Source organism: Carassius carassius, chromosome 8 (assembly GCF_963082965.1).
Source record: "Carassius carassius chromosome 8, fCarCar2.1, whole genome shotgun sequence".
Lineage (NCBI taxonomy): Eukaryota > Metazoa > Chordata > Actinopteri > Cypriniformes > Cyprinidae > Carassius > Carassius carassius.
Genome location: NC_081762.1, coordinates 9,784,937 through 9,801,745, shown reverse-complemented (window position 1 = coordinate 9,801,745; position 16,809 = coordinate 9,784,937). Strand labels below are relative to the sequence as shown.

Genomic DNA, 16,809 nt, shown 5'->3' with positions numbered 1-16,809 from the left:
TCTGATGTACATGAGCTAATTGACATGGAATATGGCTCACAATCAGGGTCTGGAGTCTGTTTATAATATCATTTTTCTGTTTTTACTCATTTGAGTGTTACATAATGTGAATGTTTGTGCACTGATGCCAGACGTATTCGTTTGTTATGAATGGTCTTATCTTTTGGTCTGTGTCCATGAAGTTCCAAATAAAAAGTAATAAATCACACAGAATTCACTGGATTATTTATAAATTGGCAGCACCACATGACTGTTTCTATATAAACCATTTTTTAAATTTAATTTCCAGCAATTATAACTCTAATGTAATAAACATGTTTTCATGGAATATGAATTATTACTACGAAATTATGAATCATTCGGAGAAAGAATTAAAAGCTATTTTAATGACAGACATCTGCCTCTGTTTTTTATTATATACACCGATATACACTACACCTTAAAAGTTCAGGGTCAGCCGTGCATGCTGTTCATTTAAACTATTCATCACAGAATATGGAAAAAAGTATCATGGCTTCCACAAAAATATAATATAAATATAAAATAAAGCAGCACAACTGTTTTTATCTTTGATAGCATACATTAATAAATGAATGAATAACTTAATTGTAGTACCGAAATTTACCTGACCTCTCAGGATCTCCTATACGTCTTGATAATGAAAACTTACCTCGGCAGACTGTCTTGGGTTCAAACTTCAAAGCTAAAGCCGCGTCCTGTTTTCAGATTTTTTTCAGTTGTTCTAGACCCTAATGTGCTTGCGTATGCCAATAAGCATAAATAAAGTTATTTTCTTTCCTTTGGAAAGGGAGCTTAAAGCAAGGCATTCTGGGAAATGACAGAAAGGATAGGAAAGAGGAAGGAAGGGCTTTGACTGCTGGCACAGACCTGGACAAATATACACATCCACACACTCGCAAGTGGAAACGCAAGTGGCGTGTGAAAGGAAAGCAGCTCTCAATCCAAGAAAAGAGTGTCCGCTCAGAGGATGCTAAGGAAAGATATGACGGGGGTCGAGGGCCAAAAAAAGAGACTGAAACTTTTCCGTTCAGGATTTCACACTTGGGACAATGCTTGACAAATGCACATATCTCGTAGGTCGCTAATTATACAACAATAATGCACGCATGAAAAGTACAGGATTTACAAACAACCCCTCTGGCTGACCCCGTGAAGTTCAGAGAGTGTGTGTGTTTTGGGTGTACAGGAGATTAAAGAGGAAACACTCTGTACGACTGCAACCTGATAAGCTTGTGAGAGTCATTAGTTCTTTACTAAAAGATAGCGAGCTTCTCCACTGTAGTGTCTACATTGGCTGTTACCTTCTAAGCCAGCATCCAAGTTGAAATGTAATCTTTAGCGACTGATTTGAAGCAATCCTCACGGGAACTTTGCTGCTTCTCAAGCACACTCTGAGGCTTTAAACACAAAGAAAAATCGAGTCCATTAGCTCTTTGATTTGGTGAAGCGGAGTGCTATGCCTGCATTCTTTGATTGGATTGGTCAAGTATTTTGACACTGTTGAGCACTGTTGGATCACTGAGGCAGACCAGTCTTTAAAAACCTTAACAAAGCAATTAGTAATGGAGAGAAGCATCAAGCATAGCAAATATTACAGAGCACAATTTGGGTGTATCTGATTACTAAGTGGACATGTCCCCCTCAATATCTATGGTGGTTAAAGCCAGAGAGGAACAAACAAGGACAAAGGAGGTACAGTATACTTTCGACTTCGGTGTTTGTGTACCTTACTTAGAGTCTGATGTTATCAATGACTTCAGAGGCCACTTTAAGTGAAAAACTATACACTGTAGCAAAAGTGCCACATGCCACAAAAAATGCCAATGAAACAACATTTAAATGCAAAAGAATCTCCAATCATTTCAGTTTCTCTCAACTTCGATGGTTTCTCGTACAAACATAGCTACATGAGAACAGACTAGGATAAGTCTCATACCTGTAATAAATCACTTAGGTAACATTCCATGTGTGTCTGATGGGTAATAGCTACAGGGCTCAGATTGCAGTGTCTGTTTTCAACTCTTACATGTGGCTCCGATGGCTGTGGCAGGGATCCAGGACTCAGCACAGGAGATCCAGAGGGGCTGCAGAGCTCAGGGAACGGGTTCGGAATTGCTGGCAAAGACGCTGGACGAACTTGCAACTCTTCTTCCTGAAGTCGCCTACAAGGTGAGACACAAAGAGGCAAGAAAAAAAAGAGGTTGTACTTCTGTACTTCTGGTGTAGGGCTGAACTCACCTTTAAAATTATTCAAAAATGCATACCGTTCCTAACACTAAAACACGCACCGCTACAACATCTAACACCGCCTTGTTAGTTTCTCCTCGCTTCATTAAGATCTCATCAATTTATTACCCATGCAGTATTCCTGACATCATCCGTGTTTTAATCAATACGAAGCTGAGCAGGGAACTAAAGCCCTAAAGTTCCCTGAAAACTTCAGAACTGTAATGCGATAGGCTAATGAAAAATAAATCAGAAGTATCCACGTGAAATTCTCACCGCCGCATTATGGCTTCTAGTACAGAATATATATATGAAACCAAGTGATTTGAAACCCACTTAGCCATCCGAGAAGCGGTTCATGAACTCTCATAGTGTTTGGCAGAGTTCAGCAGACAGACACATAGACTGCAGATGCTAAACTCGTCTTCGGGTCTTTGATCTACATCAATAAGACCGGGAATAATACATGACTGCCTCAGCACAGTTAGAGCGACCATAATAACTGAGAGAATTTTTAAAATCTGAACCGTAGCAGGGGGTGGACCGTTCAGGGTTCATGGCCAAGTCAGAACGAAAGAAGACTGCGTGTTTGTGTTAGTGTGTAGAGACGGGAACCTCTGAGTGAACCCATCTCGGTGTGTGTATGCGTGTGAAACTACACCCTGCTGTCATAGAGATAAGAAAAGAGTGGATGAAAGACGGCAAATGATACAGAAGCCCTGCAGAAAGGTGAGGTGTAAAAGAGCGGATCAGAAAAAGCAGTCGGAGAGGATTCTGAAAGATGACTTTAAAATGTAGCAAGTGTAGGTAAACTTTTTTATTAATAAATAACACAAAATTTAATTCAGAGCACTAGATATAATGACTTCATAATTACAATGTGTGATACAAGAAGGGTTTCAACAGCTTTTGACCAAATCATTTTCAGTTAATATCATTTCATAAAAAAAGATGAAATAATGAAATATTAGAGCATATCTCAGCACAGCTACACTACCGTTCGAATGGTAGTTAGTAATATTTTATTAAATAAATTAATACTTATTTATCATAAATTAATACTTATAAGTATTATAAGTATTATAAATTAATACTTAAGGTTTCAAATGCTTTAAACTGATAATAAATGAGAGTAAAGAATTTTACATGTACAAATAAAATGTTTAAATTAAATGCTGCTCTTTTGAGTATTAAGCAGCACAACTATTTTCAATTTTGCTAATAAGAAGAAATGTTTCACAAGTACCCAAATCAGCATATTAGAACGATTTTTGAAGAATCACGTGACATGATGATTAAAACGTGGCAATTTTTTAAGATATATTAAAACAGAAAACATTTCAATTTAAACGAATTATATTTCACAACATTTCTATATTTTTGATACTTCATTGTTTCTTAAGGTAATGCAGAAAACTTGCAGAACGCATTCAAAGTTTGCTTGATTTTCAAGCCTGGAAATCATAATTCCACTGATGTTGTCATATTTTCATTACCAGTTAAAACACATTTAAATTTGTGATATACAATATAATATAATGTATATAAATATGCATTACCTGACGGCCTGTATGTGCATTGGCTGTGATCGCCGGAGCTTGTGGGCAGGAGTGTGGGGGGCGGTCACTTTATTACTAGGGGCCCGTGGCAGTGGGGCCACTCTGTTGCCATGGAGTCCATTGCCATCAGTGCTGTGCAAGAGGGGGGCTGAGTCCGCATGCTGGGTGCCACAGGTTGCATAGATGCTCTCATAGGAAGAAAGAGAGGCCATGTCATTCACCAGAGCCTCCAGATCTACATCATCCTCTGCAGCAAAAAAAAAAAAAAAAAAAAACATGCATGGAAAGAGAGAGAGATTGAGTCCTAGATCATTCACAAGCCACACAATTGTTTCAGCAGAAGCCACAATACTAACAGTAGCCTCAGAAATACACTCAATTCAAATACAAAAGGATGCTGTAACTAATAATTGATTATCATGCATATTAACTGAGAGACTGTGTGTAATATTTATACTATAATTTGTCTAGCTGAAGAACCTTTTAATAAGCAAAAATTTAAAAGAAATGACATACTCTACCATTTAAAAGATCAGGTAAAGGTTTTTTCTTTTTAAATTATATTTTTCTTTCAATAAGGATGCATGAATTAATCATACTGATCAAACTGAACATATTAGAATGGTTTCTATAAGATATTATAGACTAAAATGGAAAACAGCCATTTTAAATTGTAATAATATTTCACTATATTATTTTTTTCATTAAGTATACCGGTATTCTTGCTTAAGAGACCTAAGAACAGTATTTTTTTTTTTAATCTTGAGATCCAAACTCCTGAAAGGTAATTTGTATTATACATAACACCATATAAGTAATTCAAATGAATTAAAAAATTAAAAACAATGTTATGTAAATTTCTTATATAGGCTATTCTAAAATAAAACGTCACGTTGCACTGAACCATGGCACCACCACATACACTTTTTATTAGGAAATTTATTGATTAATTTTGATTTCACAATTTCACTTTAAATCAATTATGTCAAAACCATTAAAATCAATCATGTCAAGTTTGGAGGTAGTAAGGCATTCTCACACTAACACCACCATGTTTGACCGTCGGCAAGATTGTGGAATGTCATTTTAGCTTCACGCCAGACATAATGGGATGCATGTCATCCAAAATGTTCCATTTTTGACTCATAGAACATTCTTCCAAAAGTCTTGGGGATCAGCCAGGTGCTCTTTGGCAGAAGAGAGATGAGCGTTTATGTTCTTGTTCTAGCAGTGGTTTCCACATTGCTCCTCTCCCAGCCCACATTTCTTTGGAAGAGTTTTTTCGGATCCACAAAATCATTTCTGGATGATTTTAAGCCGAGCCTTTAGACACACTTTGACAGATCGACCACAGAACATTCACCACCATGTCCACTTGTTTTCCATATGCATTATGGTTAAGTGGTGTTCCAGAATTTCAGAAACTGATATAACTTTATGTCGAGGCAGTTACTAGTTTTCATTATGTTTCAAGAAATTTCCTTTTAAGTATGGTTCGTTTAATTGAATATATATGCATCTTGAGATCGTGTAGCACAGCGATTTAGAATCTGGGAAGGTAAACAGAGATTAAATGGTCTTTTTACATTATTTGAACATTATTTGCATAAACTGTATGAGAACAATGCACTTAATGTACAATGCCACTAACAATAAGTAGCCACAAGATGGCAGTATCAAATTAAATGACTAAAGACCAAAGCGATCTGTGCTTTGGTCACATTTCCCAGTTTTCCCTGATCTGATTGAATCCCTCTAATCTGACTCAGAGCAAATCATCTTGAGTCAATAACCCCATAACTTTACTCACTGACATCCAAAACCAAACAGTCCACCAATCTTGCTCACACAAAACAAACTAGCACAATACACTCTGTTCTGTGGGAGGACCAGCAGGTGGTTTGTAGAATTGCTCTGTAATAACGGTACATGCCTGTTAAATGAAGCAAGCTGGACAGGTTCAATAGCTGGCATGTATTTTCACTAACTTGCTTGATGACTGAAATGCTTTAACCTACTGATTCTCATCTGCTTTTGCCTCATGACCTCAAGTGGTACCCTTCACAGTGCCAAAACTTCATTTTATCATTAGCATTTAGTGTTATTTTTTATTATTTTTTTCCTGCCGTCCACAACCTTATCAAAACAGCCCTGAGATACATGTTTGGGTCATGACCCATTAGTTGAGAAGCACTTTGTGCAATCAAGACCCATAAAAACTACGCTTTTAAGGCCCTAGAGTGGTGATCTCAAACAACTGGTACGTTTAAAAGGCGTGCAAATCATGCTAAATGTAATGCTAGTGAAGTGTGGGTCACCAAAGTGCTTCATCAGTATGAACACTGCTGAAATATGCTGTCCCTTATTGATCCAAACTTGTAAAGCAAAGAGAAAGCAGCGAGATGGCCATGCTATCAGAAACAAACAGACAGAAAAGTAAACGTTTATAGAGTAGCTAAAAAGAATATTTAGCTAAACTAGCTCCCTGAGGGGTTTTAAATTCTATTAGAATAGAGAAGTCCAAACCACAACTATAATGAAAACAATGCACCACTTTCACTTAACTTTTATCAACTGCAAACAGATGTTAACTAATATATAGTTGTGATGAAACCAAAGAGGCGACATATTTTCATTTTGACAAACATATTTGCAAAAAAATAAAAACAAATATAAGGCAGGAAATGTATTCATTGGTTGTTGATTGGATATTGAGATGTAGGTCTATATCCACTACATTCAAAAAGTGGAGGGAGATGAATGTGTTTCATGACAATTTTAACTAAGCTAGCTAGCAAATATTAATTTAGCAATACCGGAGTTACCTTAGCAACTGAGGAAGTGACCAATCAGAGAGGCTGATTCAAAAACAGATTTAAATCAAATCAATGTTCTGCTCCTGACATCCTGTAGAAAACCAGCAGCGTTCGAACCGCTGTGCATTCCATACATACCCCAGACCCACACACTTCCGCGTGTGTCCGAGTGTAAGAGTTTGTGAATGTAAGGAGAGAGCTCGGCAAGTGCCCTGTGCATGAAAGAAGTCTCCTCAAACTCAAACATGTACATAAAATAAGATGAATAGCACTGTAAAACAATGATCCTGATCTACAAGTACAAGATCTTCAAGTACAGTGAGTACAAGTGATTGTCAAAGAGCATCTTCCCATTTACCCCTCTCAGTGCTAAATGGTCCGAATATGCTTTGAGTGCTGTTTTGTGAATATGCAAGAGTTTTTGTTTTTTCTTTCCAAACAGTCCCTTCCTCTTTTCTCCATTTCACATTTCTCAAAGTCGCCTTAATAACAAACACAAAAATGTTCATAATATACCATGGTACATGTAAAAGAACATGCTATTACCATAGTAACATAAAAAAAAAATGATGTAATTACTTTGGTATGACCAAACATCATGACATTACCACAGTACATGTTGACATCATAGGTTATTTTTTATATGTTATCATGGTGATACCATGTTTTCAACCTGTGCTACAAAGGTAAACTCATTTTATTGAGGCTAATGTAAAACAAACCATGACATTAACGATCTACATGTAAAAGAACATGCTACTACCATGGTATTTTAAAAATTACATTACTATAGTACATTGTGATGCTATAGGCTCTTGTATGTTACCATACTCTTCTCACACTTGTTGCACACTCGCAAATTAAAAATCCTCAATGCATCACATTCAAGTTAAACTATTGACTGCATGCTGCACTGTTTTCAGGGCGGGTTTTAGAAAGAGGGGCGTGTCTAATTGACCCTTTGCAAAGACCTGACCCCCTTACTTACTGTTGCTATTAAAGCAAGAAATAAACATGAATGTACATTAGAAGGTATTTTATTTCAACTGTGGAAAGATGTCAATACACGCTATTTTAAATTCAAGTCCACCTACAGTAATCTACTCTCAGTTTCGGCTGATTCTGCAATATGATCGGTCAGATCGCCTGTCATACAAACTCCTTGCAAAGGGTCTCATTTAGTGGACAAGTCTGACAAACATTCCAGAACCTTCCTTACAACCATACGTTCACTCTGGCTTATCAGTTATTTTTATAATCAATACCTTGATTATTAATATCAGACCTTGTCAAACAAATAACAATAATAAAGAATAGAGTGCAAATAAATGGTCAGTTATCTACATCATAACATTCATTAGCAATCCGTAAGGAAGAGTCCTAGCAGTGATTTTTTCCATAGAAGATACACAGATCTCTTCAGTGGCCAATACTGTCAGACAGACTGTCTCTTTCCTGTTGCTTTTCTTTCAGCTGTACTTCCTCACTTTGGTACGGTGTTTCAGAAGACAGTCCAACCTCATGTGCCCAACTCTCTCTCTCTCGCTCTCTCTCTCTCTTTGTGTGTGTACTGAATATAGGTCACCTCATATAACTCCAGCCTCAACTTATAGAGCACAATCAGGCATGTAAGTGCAAGCACCCACCCAGTGGCTTGCCACAGATGACCAGAAACCAACACAACAAGAAAGATTTATAGGCTTTTACACTGTGTGTGTGTATCCTCAAGTGTGTGTCTGTGTATGTATGGGATACAGGAGTACTGCCATCTCGCCCTGCCCAGTAGGAAGCCATCATCGGTCCCAACGAGGAAATTGGCTTAATACGCAGACTAAATAATGTCTTACTGAGCATCTAAAAATGCAGAAAAAGTTTATGTGAGGATTCAGAGTAGAGGAAAGAAAACATCAATACCTCAGAATATAAACAGTAGAAGTTAATAAAAAGTCTGCATCAAGACTCTGTTTACTTAGCAATAGCATACATATTTGTCCCGAGAAGTTAACTAAATATGCCAAACTGTCCCTTTGATCTCAGTCTGATGATGCTCTCATTTGGGAAAAAATAAATAATTTTTCATTACTGTTTTCCTGGATCCAGGGGTCTTAAAACAAGTTTACACCAAGGTGTTTTTTTTTCTCAAGGGACTCAATTCCTAAAATACAAAAGGCATTTATATTTATGTATTAAGGATAAACGTGTGTGTGTGTGTGTGTGTGTGTGTGTGTGTGTGTGTGTGTGTGTGTGTGTGTTTGTGTGTGGGTGAGTGAGTGAGTGAGTGAGTGAGTATATATACATATATAAACTTTCTGACCTCCTAGGGGCTCATTGGACCCAGTTCCCAAGTGGCAGGGTTACAATAAATTAGTATTTAGATCTTTATATATAAACAATAGACAGTCAAGATGATCCATAAATCAATGTCAGCATTCCTTACAACCCTGACAAGCCCACAGTGTATGTCTACACACAAGAGCCTGCTGTGGCTTTCTGAAAAATCTATATGCTTCATACTAGTGACACGTTAAAGCAAGGCTGCATCTGGAGAGCAGGACATACACACACACACACACACACACACACACAAGATCTGCAGCCAACAGCCTTGCTCACAGCTATAAAACGGTTAGCAATTCGGGGAAGGCCCTGGCTTGCACAGCTCGAGGAGGATATACAACGCTAAGTGCACACAACCACCGCAGCTACAAGAAGGGTCGCCAGTAACCTCTGTGACCTTACAGAACCCAGTGACCTCCACTATGCTACTGAGGACAAACGCTGCCTGTGCAATCCAATTAAGATATTGCCACTCAAAATGCAACATAACTAAAGCAATTGAATGTACAGGAACAAAACCATAGAAAGACCCTTTAATAACCCACCTGGGTGATTAAGAGAATTCCGATTGGACGACTGCTGGAAGCTTGAACCGATGAGATTTGATGGCCTGCGAGAGGGGGTGCGGTCAACATTGCCCTGAAGAGAAAAAAAATAAATGGAGAAGGTCAGACAGCTCAAGTAGAAACATAAAAATGATATATAAATAGATGCGTCTCTGCCACTTTATGCCATGACCAATACTTTCAGGCTATAGTGTGCTTCTAATGTGGACACTTCTAATATTTAATGGAACCATTCACCACCCCCATCTCCCCGCCCCCAAAATGGGATTTTGTCATAAATCGCTCACCCTTATAATGTTCTTGTATGATTTACTTTCTTCTAATTACAAAAAAACGTATAATTTAAATAAATAAAATAAATACTGGTCACTCTTCAAAATAATAAAATAGAGTTCATGAATTCATGAATGTATCAGCGATTTCTGATTCCTGATCATGAGTGAAATATTTTTCTGAATCTGATAGTTTAATTAGTTTATCCAGTTTACAAAACTAACTGAACCAGTTTTGACTTTTTGACTTAATGGTCAAGTAAGAATGGTAGAATATCAGTAAATATGTTTTAGTCGATTTCACCCATAAAACTATATATAAAAGCATATATTGCATGTGGACTGAATGCAAAAACAGAATCAATGTGAGCAGAAAATATATGTAATTCCCATCCATCATTCCCAATGCATCAACATATAATACCGAACAAAAAGGCAACTATGCACACAGCAACAGCTCTGGTGCTCTCAAACCACACACACAATCTCACACCATATAATTCAAAGCATAATGCACAAAGATGGAAGAAGTAGTCCAAGAAAAAAAATAATAAAAATAAAGCCACATTTTCAATTTCCAGTTTTCTAGGAAACCTAAGAACATAGAAGCCGAGTTTCCAGGAACTAGCCTCTGCCAGAGGTCTCCATGCTCTCTTTTCTTCCTGTCTTCTTTCTATTTCTCTCTTCTGCTCTCTCTTAACGCTGCACCAAGCCAGCCGACTCTCAGAAAAGAGAAAAACATCTATAAAAACAAGAAGGGAAATTTACAGCTCTGAGAAAGCTTCTCTAATGCTTCAGCCAGTGTTCTGTTAATCTTGAGCAGTGTTAAAAGACCAAAAAAAGTCAACAAATGCTGCACACCAACACCAACAGAAGGTTTGCTTATTTAAACAGGGTTTAATTTGGGCCATATTACTTTAAATTCAAACTGTAAAACGCACCAGGATCTGTAGCAGGGGATGACAGAGGAATGCGAGAGGGTGTGTGTATATATGGGTGTGTGTATATATATGTGTTTGCTGTACTTGGATGGGCTCCAGGCCTTGTGTCCGTTATGTAAACCTTAACCCCCAGCTGATTCCACAGGGCAACAAAGGCAGCGAATTTCTTAGAAAGGTGGGTCATGTGACCCAATTATAGCCTTGGCTATTGACTAGGCTAAAGAGTGGTTAGAAATCCAAAGCATTTTAAAGTTGACCTCTGATCCCGAAAGCTATAACTTGGCCATTCTAGGCGCTGATGTGATAAACAAACATAAACACAACTGCTCAACTTTCCCATTTGGCTCTTGGTGACCAGACACCCAGCTATAAACCTGAAACACAATTCCAAGTCTCCTTTTGACCTATGACCTCTGACCCTAATCGTCATCCTCATCAACTACAAGCAACTTAACACTTGCAACTCTCCACGGAACTAATCCCTAACCATACCTAAAGAGGAAAAGAAATAACGGATAACAGACTGACCGAACTAAATTTGCAGTATTGATACTAAGAAAGATTAAAAAATCTATAAGAATACATATAGAAAAACACTGGGTAAAGGGGACATGAACTGAGAAACCAAAATTTCCTTGATCGTTTGACATAAGTCTTTGTACTATAAAGATGTCCTGTAAGATTCAGAATTTAAAACTGTGTCATTAGTCTAAAAATAGCTTATATTGAAGGCAGTTTGCCAAAACGACAACTTGTGGAATGTTCGACTTTATGATGTAATAGTGTGGGTAAGCACCGCCTCCACAGAGGAAGATCAACGCCTGCGTCTACATTGCTGCCGGTTTAGCCCCGCCCACCGATTCGAGCATGTAGTGTTTACAAGAGGAGGCAAACACAGGTCTACGCAGAAACCAAACAAAGATGCTCTGAAGACAACAAAACGATGAGCAGTAGCAAGTAGTGGAAAAGCGTTGCCTTACTTCTGATCCCAATGTAAGGAAAGAGTGAATTAAATTTATCTTTAATGAACATCCAGACTGCATCAGGAAGAACTTGGTCCTTTGTTCTCTTAATTTTACAGCAAATTCATTAACAAACAAGGCACAATTTGATTCGCTATTTTCAAAAAGATTGAATCCGCCAGTAATGTAGCAACATACATGTGAGTAACTGTTTTCATTACGTGATCACTATTGCTTTTTCCTCTTCTTACAGATCGTTTGATATTTATCGAGTTGTTTATGCCTTTTTGACATAAACCACAGCAGCATCCATCTGTGAGGATCATACGCTGTCAAACATACACAGCTGTTAGCCAATCATAGCAGTGTGCATTTACTTTGACTCTACATTGCGCCATGCCTATTCAAACATAGTATTCTGATGAGGGGGTTAAAAACAGACAGAGAGGCAGTTCATGATCCCTTTAAAATTCTGGCCAATTACAATAAGCTACTAAATATTTTCATGTCATAGCGATAAATGGGTAATATAAAATTCTATGATATTGTCTAAATGTATAAACAAACCTAAAAATTAAATGTATTTGAATTTAAGCATTATTATAAATGTAGACTGGGGAACAAATAAAAGTGAATAAGTGTAGGACTAAATCTGGTAAAATGTTACACATTGCTTTTTGTATTGTTGCAAAAAACATTAATGAAAAAAGTACATATATTTATTTATAAATACATACTATAAAAAGACATGTACAGTACAGTAATGGAGGCAGAAACATATGATAGATAGGACAGATTAAGAAAGGCTATTAATAATCTTTCATTGCGCAAAAGTATTATAATATGAATATGCTCCAATACAGAGTGGTACAAAGCGCTTATGTGCATCCCGTGTGCAGAATGATGGTCTTGAAGCAATAAGGAGTCACAGCACATAGTGCTCTGCATAAAAAAGTTCAAAACACAAAAGGCAAGAGATACTGATGCGAAGTATATTATATCTGTGCGATATAGTATCGGATTGGTGCATCCCTAAATACAAATGTGCTCACGGTGACCCGGGTTTGAATCCCATCTCATGGTCCTTTGCCAAGCCCTCTGCCCTCTATCTCCATCCAATGCTGTCTACTCTATACTATCCTGTCCAAATAAAGGCATAACAAAGTCTATAAAAAAAGTGAATAAAACCAATAATAAATTAATAAATTATCATACACATGAATACATTATCTGTTGCATTACATTTTATTATTCGTTTGCATTCATTTTTATCATTAACCTTGGCTTAATTTTAATCTAAAGACATTTCATTTTTTTATGTTTTATTAATGTATTTCAAGATTTAATTTCAAGTATTTTGAACATATTATTAATAAATAAATGTGAACGTGACTACGGTCCCTTTAATGCCTCAAAGAGAAAAAGAGCAAAACCACAGTGCAAGCCAGGGTGCCTGAGTTGTGTATGCCTGAAGTGAATATTTGGGCTGCGTTGCCCCCCCTGCTTGGAGAGATCCAGGCCAGGTGCCTGTGGCTCTGAGAAACCCCCTGCAGAGTTATATACAGCCACAGACAGAGGGCGGCCCAAACCCTGCCTTCACCGTATACATTCAAGCTCTGCCACGTTCACAAGCACCAGCCACTTGTACAACCATCCCAGGAGGGGGCAGGGAAGAAGGGGGAGGGTCTGAGAAAGAAACTGTTTGTGGAAGTGCTGGATAGTTTGTCCAATTTAAACGAAAGGAATCATATTAAAGAGACTGAGAAGACAAGCAGATTCCAATTTAGAGAGAGGGCTGACTGCGTAGCCCGGGTATAAATAGCAACAGCCGCCACTTTGAATGTCAGCTGTGCGAAAGACATGCGGACATGCCACAGAACCCTCGGGACCCGCTTGCTGAAGCGATGAGTCCCTTTGTGCTGGTTCAGGTGGATTTGTGCATGTGAGCGCTCAGGTTTGCATGCAGATTCCGCTCAAGGAGTCATTACAGCACGGTCAGGAAACACTGACACAGTGCCCTGCTGAACTGGAAAACTTTGTAGACTCCATTGCTTCAGAAGGAGTAATACAGATACTTCTATACTAGGCTTTACCTGGTAGTTTGGATGATGGGGGAAGTAGTCTGGGCATCCAGCTAAAGCCATACTCAGAGTCCCCAGAAATGGTGTGAGCTGTCACATGCACCTCCAAACCTCTGTGCAACAGCCTGAGAGAGAAACAGAGAGAGACTTTAATATCGCAAAAATATACCTCAGTGAAAAGCACTACATTTATACTAAAAAGTAGTATTTTGTATTTGTGAGTAAATCAGTGTTTTCTAAATTAATCATTTCAACAACAGCAAAGACATCACTCACAGCTCTTGATTGAAAAGCTTTTTTAACTTTAGTAAAGAATAAGCTTTAATTTATACAGTCCAATATGCAATGCTGCCTACATCAGAACGCTCTGTTGGAATAGGCATGGCGGATTGGAGACGCGGAAGTAAACGCCCACTGCTATGATTGGCTAACACTTGTGTCATGTTTGACAGCCTACATGCTTTACAGATGGAGGCTGCTGTGATTTAGATTAAAACTGCATAAATACTCCATACATGTCCAAAGATTTGTATTAAGACTCAAAGCAATAGTGACCACACTAAAAACAGTTACACGACAATGGTGCGACATTACTGTCGGAACATTTTAGACTAACAAAAAAGTTCTGAGTCCTGAAACAAACTGACAGAATGTTTTATAGCACATTGGCCTCTTAAATGTCAAAAGATCAAAGGGGACTTTGACTTCTCAGTTCATGACCTCTTTAAAGTTTGAAATGGAAATAGCAACATCATTTCTTCCATACTATATATTTACAATTAAGTTTATGCATTTAGCAGATGCTTTTATCCAAAGCGACTTACAGTGCATTCAGGCTATACATTTTTTACCAGTATGTGGGTTCCCTGGGAATTGAACCCACAACCGTTTGCGCAAATGCAATGCACTACCACTGAGCCACAGGAACACTATGACATAGGTACAGATTGGCTGAATTTGAACTTGTTAAAAAAAAAATTTAAGAATAACAAGTTACATTGTTTTTTTTTTTGTTTTTTTAATTGCTAGGCTGAATTTCCATTTTATGCCGACTTGAAGCGAAATCAATGTTTTTCAACTCATTCCTATGCTCCTGCAATGCAAATTATAGTATACTTTATAGATATACTTTTTATAATTTCGTCACTCCTGGGCAGCTCAGTTAACTGCGGTAGTGGCCTGGATCACAAATGACAAAGAATCAGGATGGGTCGAAATAGAACAGAGCACAATCAAAGGGACACCCTTGTCCATTATACTTTTTATAAACATTAAACTGGTTCCTACAATCAAAATTGATAATGAATGGATAAAACATCCTTTAAAAATTTGGACAAAAATTACAAAAATGTTTGGAGGTCCAGAATCTATTTCCAGGGCCAAGCCTAACAGGTTAACCTGCTCCCCCCATTTTGGAACACACAGCTGAAAATCACTAAATGTTTTTATTATTTCATTTATAGATACATGAAATCAGTCCTTGAGAAATCCAGAAAGTAATTGGTTGAAATTCACATGAGTTTATTTCAAATTTGAAGATACTATGAAAACTGAGATTCTTGCAGCCATTTTTCTGAGACTATGTCTAGTCCCCCTGAATAAACCTGTTCAAAGAACTGACTCAACAGATCTTTGGTAGCAATACCCTGATCAGAAATGTATCTACAGAGATACATAAGTGGAGCTCAAGGCAAGAAATGGGGCCTAAACCAACTCCGAGAAAGGGAACGAGGCTGACAGCGCATAGCCCTTACCATATACAGGATTTTAGATTTTAGAAAGCTGCGCGCTTGCAAGAGGCCCTTCATGTTGAGGGGAACAAAGCTAACTCACTTAACAATCTTCCCGTCAGGTAGGGAGGAGATGGCCCAACCACCTGGCATGATTGCTATCTGGAGCTCAAAAGAGAGGAGGCCCAGCTTCAAAAATAGAAGGGGTAGTCTGACGCTCAGATCGAGAGGCGCGTGCTCATATGAAATCCCCAAGGGCACTGCTACTCAAAGAAGCTCAAACGAGTGGAGGACTCACTGAGAGAAGTCCACAGATCCACAATCGGGAGCAGCAGGCTCAAAGACAACCCAAATAGAGGCAGCTTATCAGGGAAGCAGCAAGTGGCCCAACTACCTGATGTCACTACCATAGAGCTCAAGAGCGGAGGGTTTGACCCCTGCCAAAGGAAGAGAGGGAGCATGCCACGAAGCATGTACTCAGAGGAGTACTAGCTAGGGATGCACCGGTTGACCGGTCATAAATCGGAACCGGACGGTTTTTGCTTAAAATTCGCACGGTTTTGGTCCTTTTTCTGCCGATTTTTCCGGAAGTGCGCCCGCGTGCACAGACTTCATTGTAATCGTTCACTATGTCATTTGTGGGGAAGTTTTTCGAAATCTGTGCGTAGGACACGGGCAGCCGTTCAGCGCTGGACATGCAGAGCTACATGTCTGAGGCACAGATAGCAGGAAGCGATCAGCTGTTGGTGTACTGGCGCACAAATAAAAGTCCCTTTTCTGTGCACACTAAAGCTGCGCGAGCGTATACTGTACCGGTCCACGCCCTGAACACGAGTAGACCATGAAGGGATGTTCAGATCAACTTCTCACGTGTTGGATGAGAAACGAAATGGACTAAACCGTGACAAAACTGATTTTTTTAATTTATTTTTTATTTTTTGTAAATTAGAACTTGCATACACGTTTGAAAAGCCAAAAGTAAACAACAGTTCTGCATGATTATTTTTATTTTACGTTAAAATTACCTTTAAGTTACCTTAAAGTTTCATTCATCCAATTAAAAAAATTTAGGGTAATGATTCACATCTATAGTTTTTTAACTTGAGACAATAGTTATTTATTTTTTATTGGCTCAAGTTAAAAAAAATATAGATGCGAATCATTACCCAATTTTTTTTTGATTGGATGAATGAAACACTTTGCATCTTTGTTTTATTCGCACCAACATTATTTGATTTTAACATTTTGGAACAATCTATTTATATAGCATACTTTTATTTAGTCTCACTGGTAAAGAC

At 38.1% G+C, this 16,809-nt stretch overlaps 1 protein-coding gene across 2 annotated transcripts in view; it reads right to left on the bottom strand.

Annotated features, from left to right (window-relative positions):
• Positions 1-16,809, bottom strand: part of LOC132145206 (growth factor receptor-bound protein 10-like) — a 48,106-nt gene that overhangs the window by 20,732 nt on the left and 10,565 nt on the right. Inside the window, exons 2-5 of one of the 2 annotated variants that reach the window (XM_059556035.1) lie at positions 13,794-13,906; positions 9,505-9,598; positions 3,807-4,053; positions 2,048-2,183 (exon numbers count right to left, since the gene is read on the bottom strand). In XM_059556035.1, the coding sequence (XP_059412018.1) occupies positions 2,048-2,183; positions 3,807-4,053; positions 9,505-9,598; positions 13,794-13,844 (528 nt within the window). In that variant the 5' untranslated portion in view covers positions 13,845-13,906. The remainder of the gene's footprint in view (positions 1-2,047; positions 2,184-3,806; positions 4,054-9,504; positions 9,599-13,793; positions 13,907-16,809) is intronic. The other variant, XM_059556036.1, reaches the window with a different exon arrangement.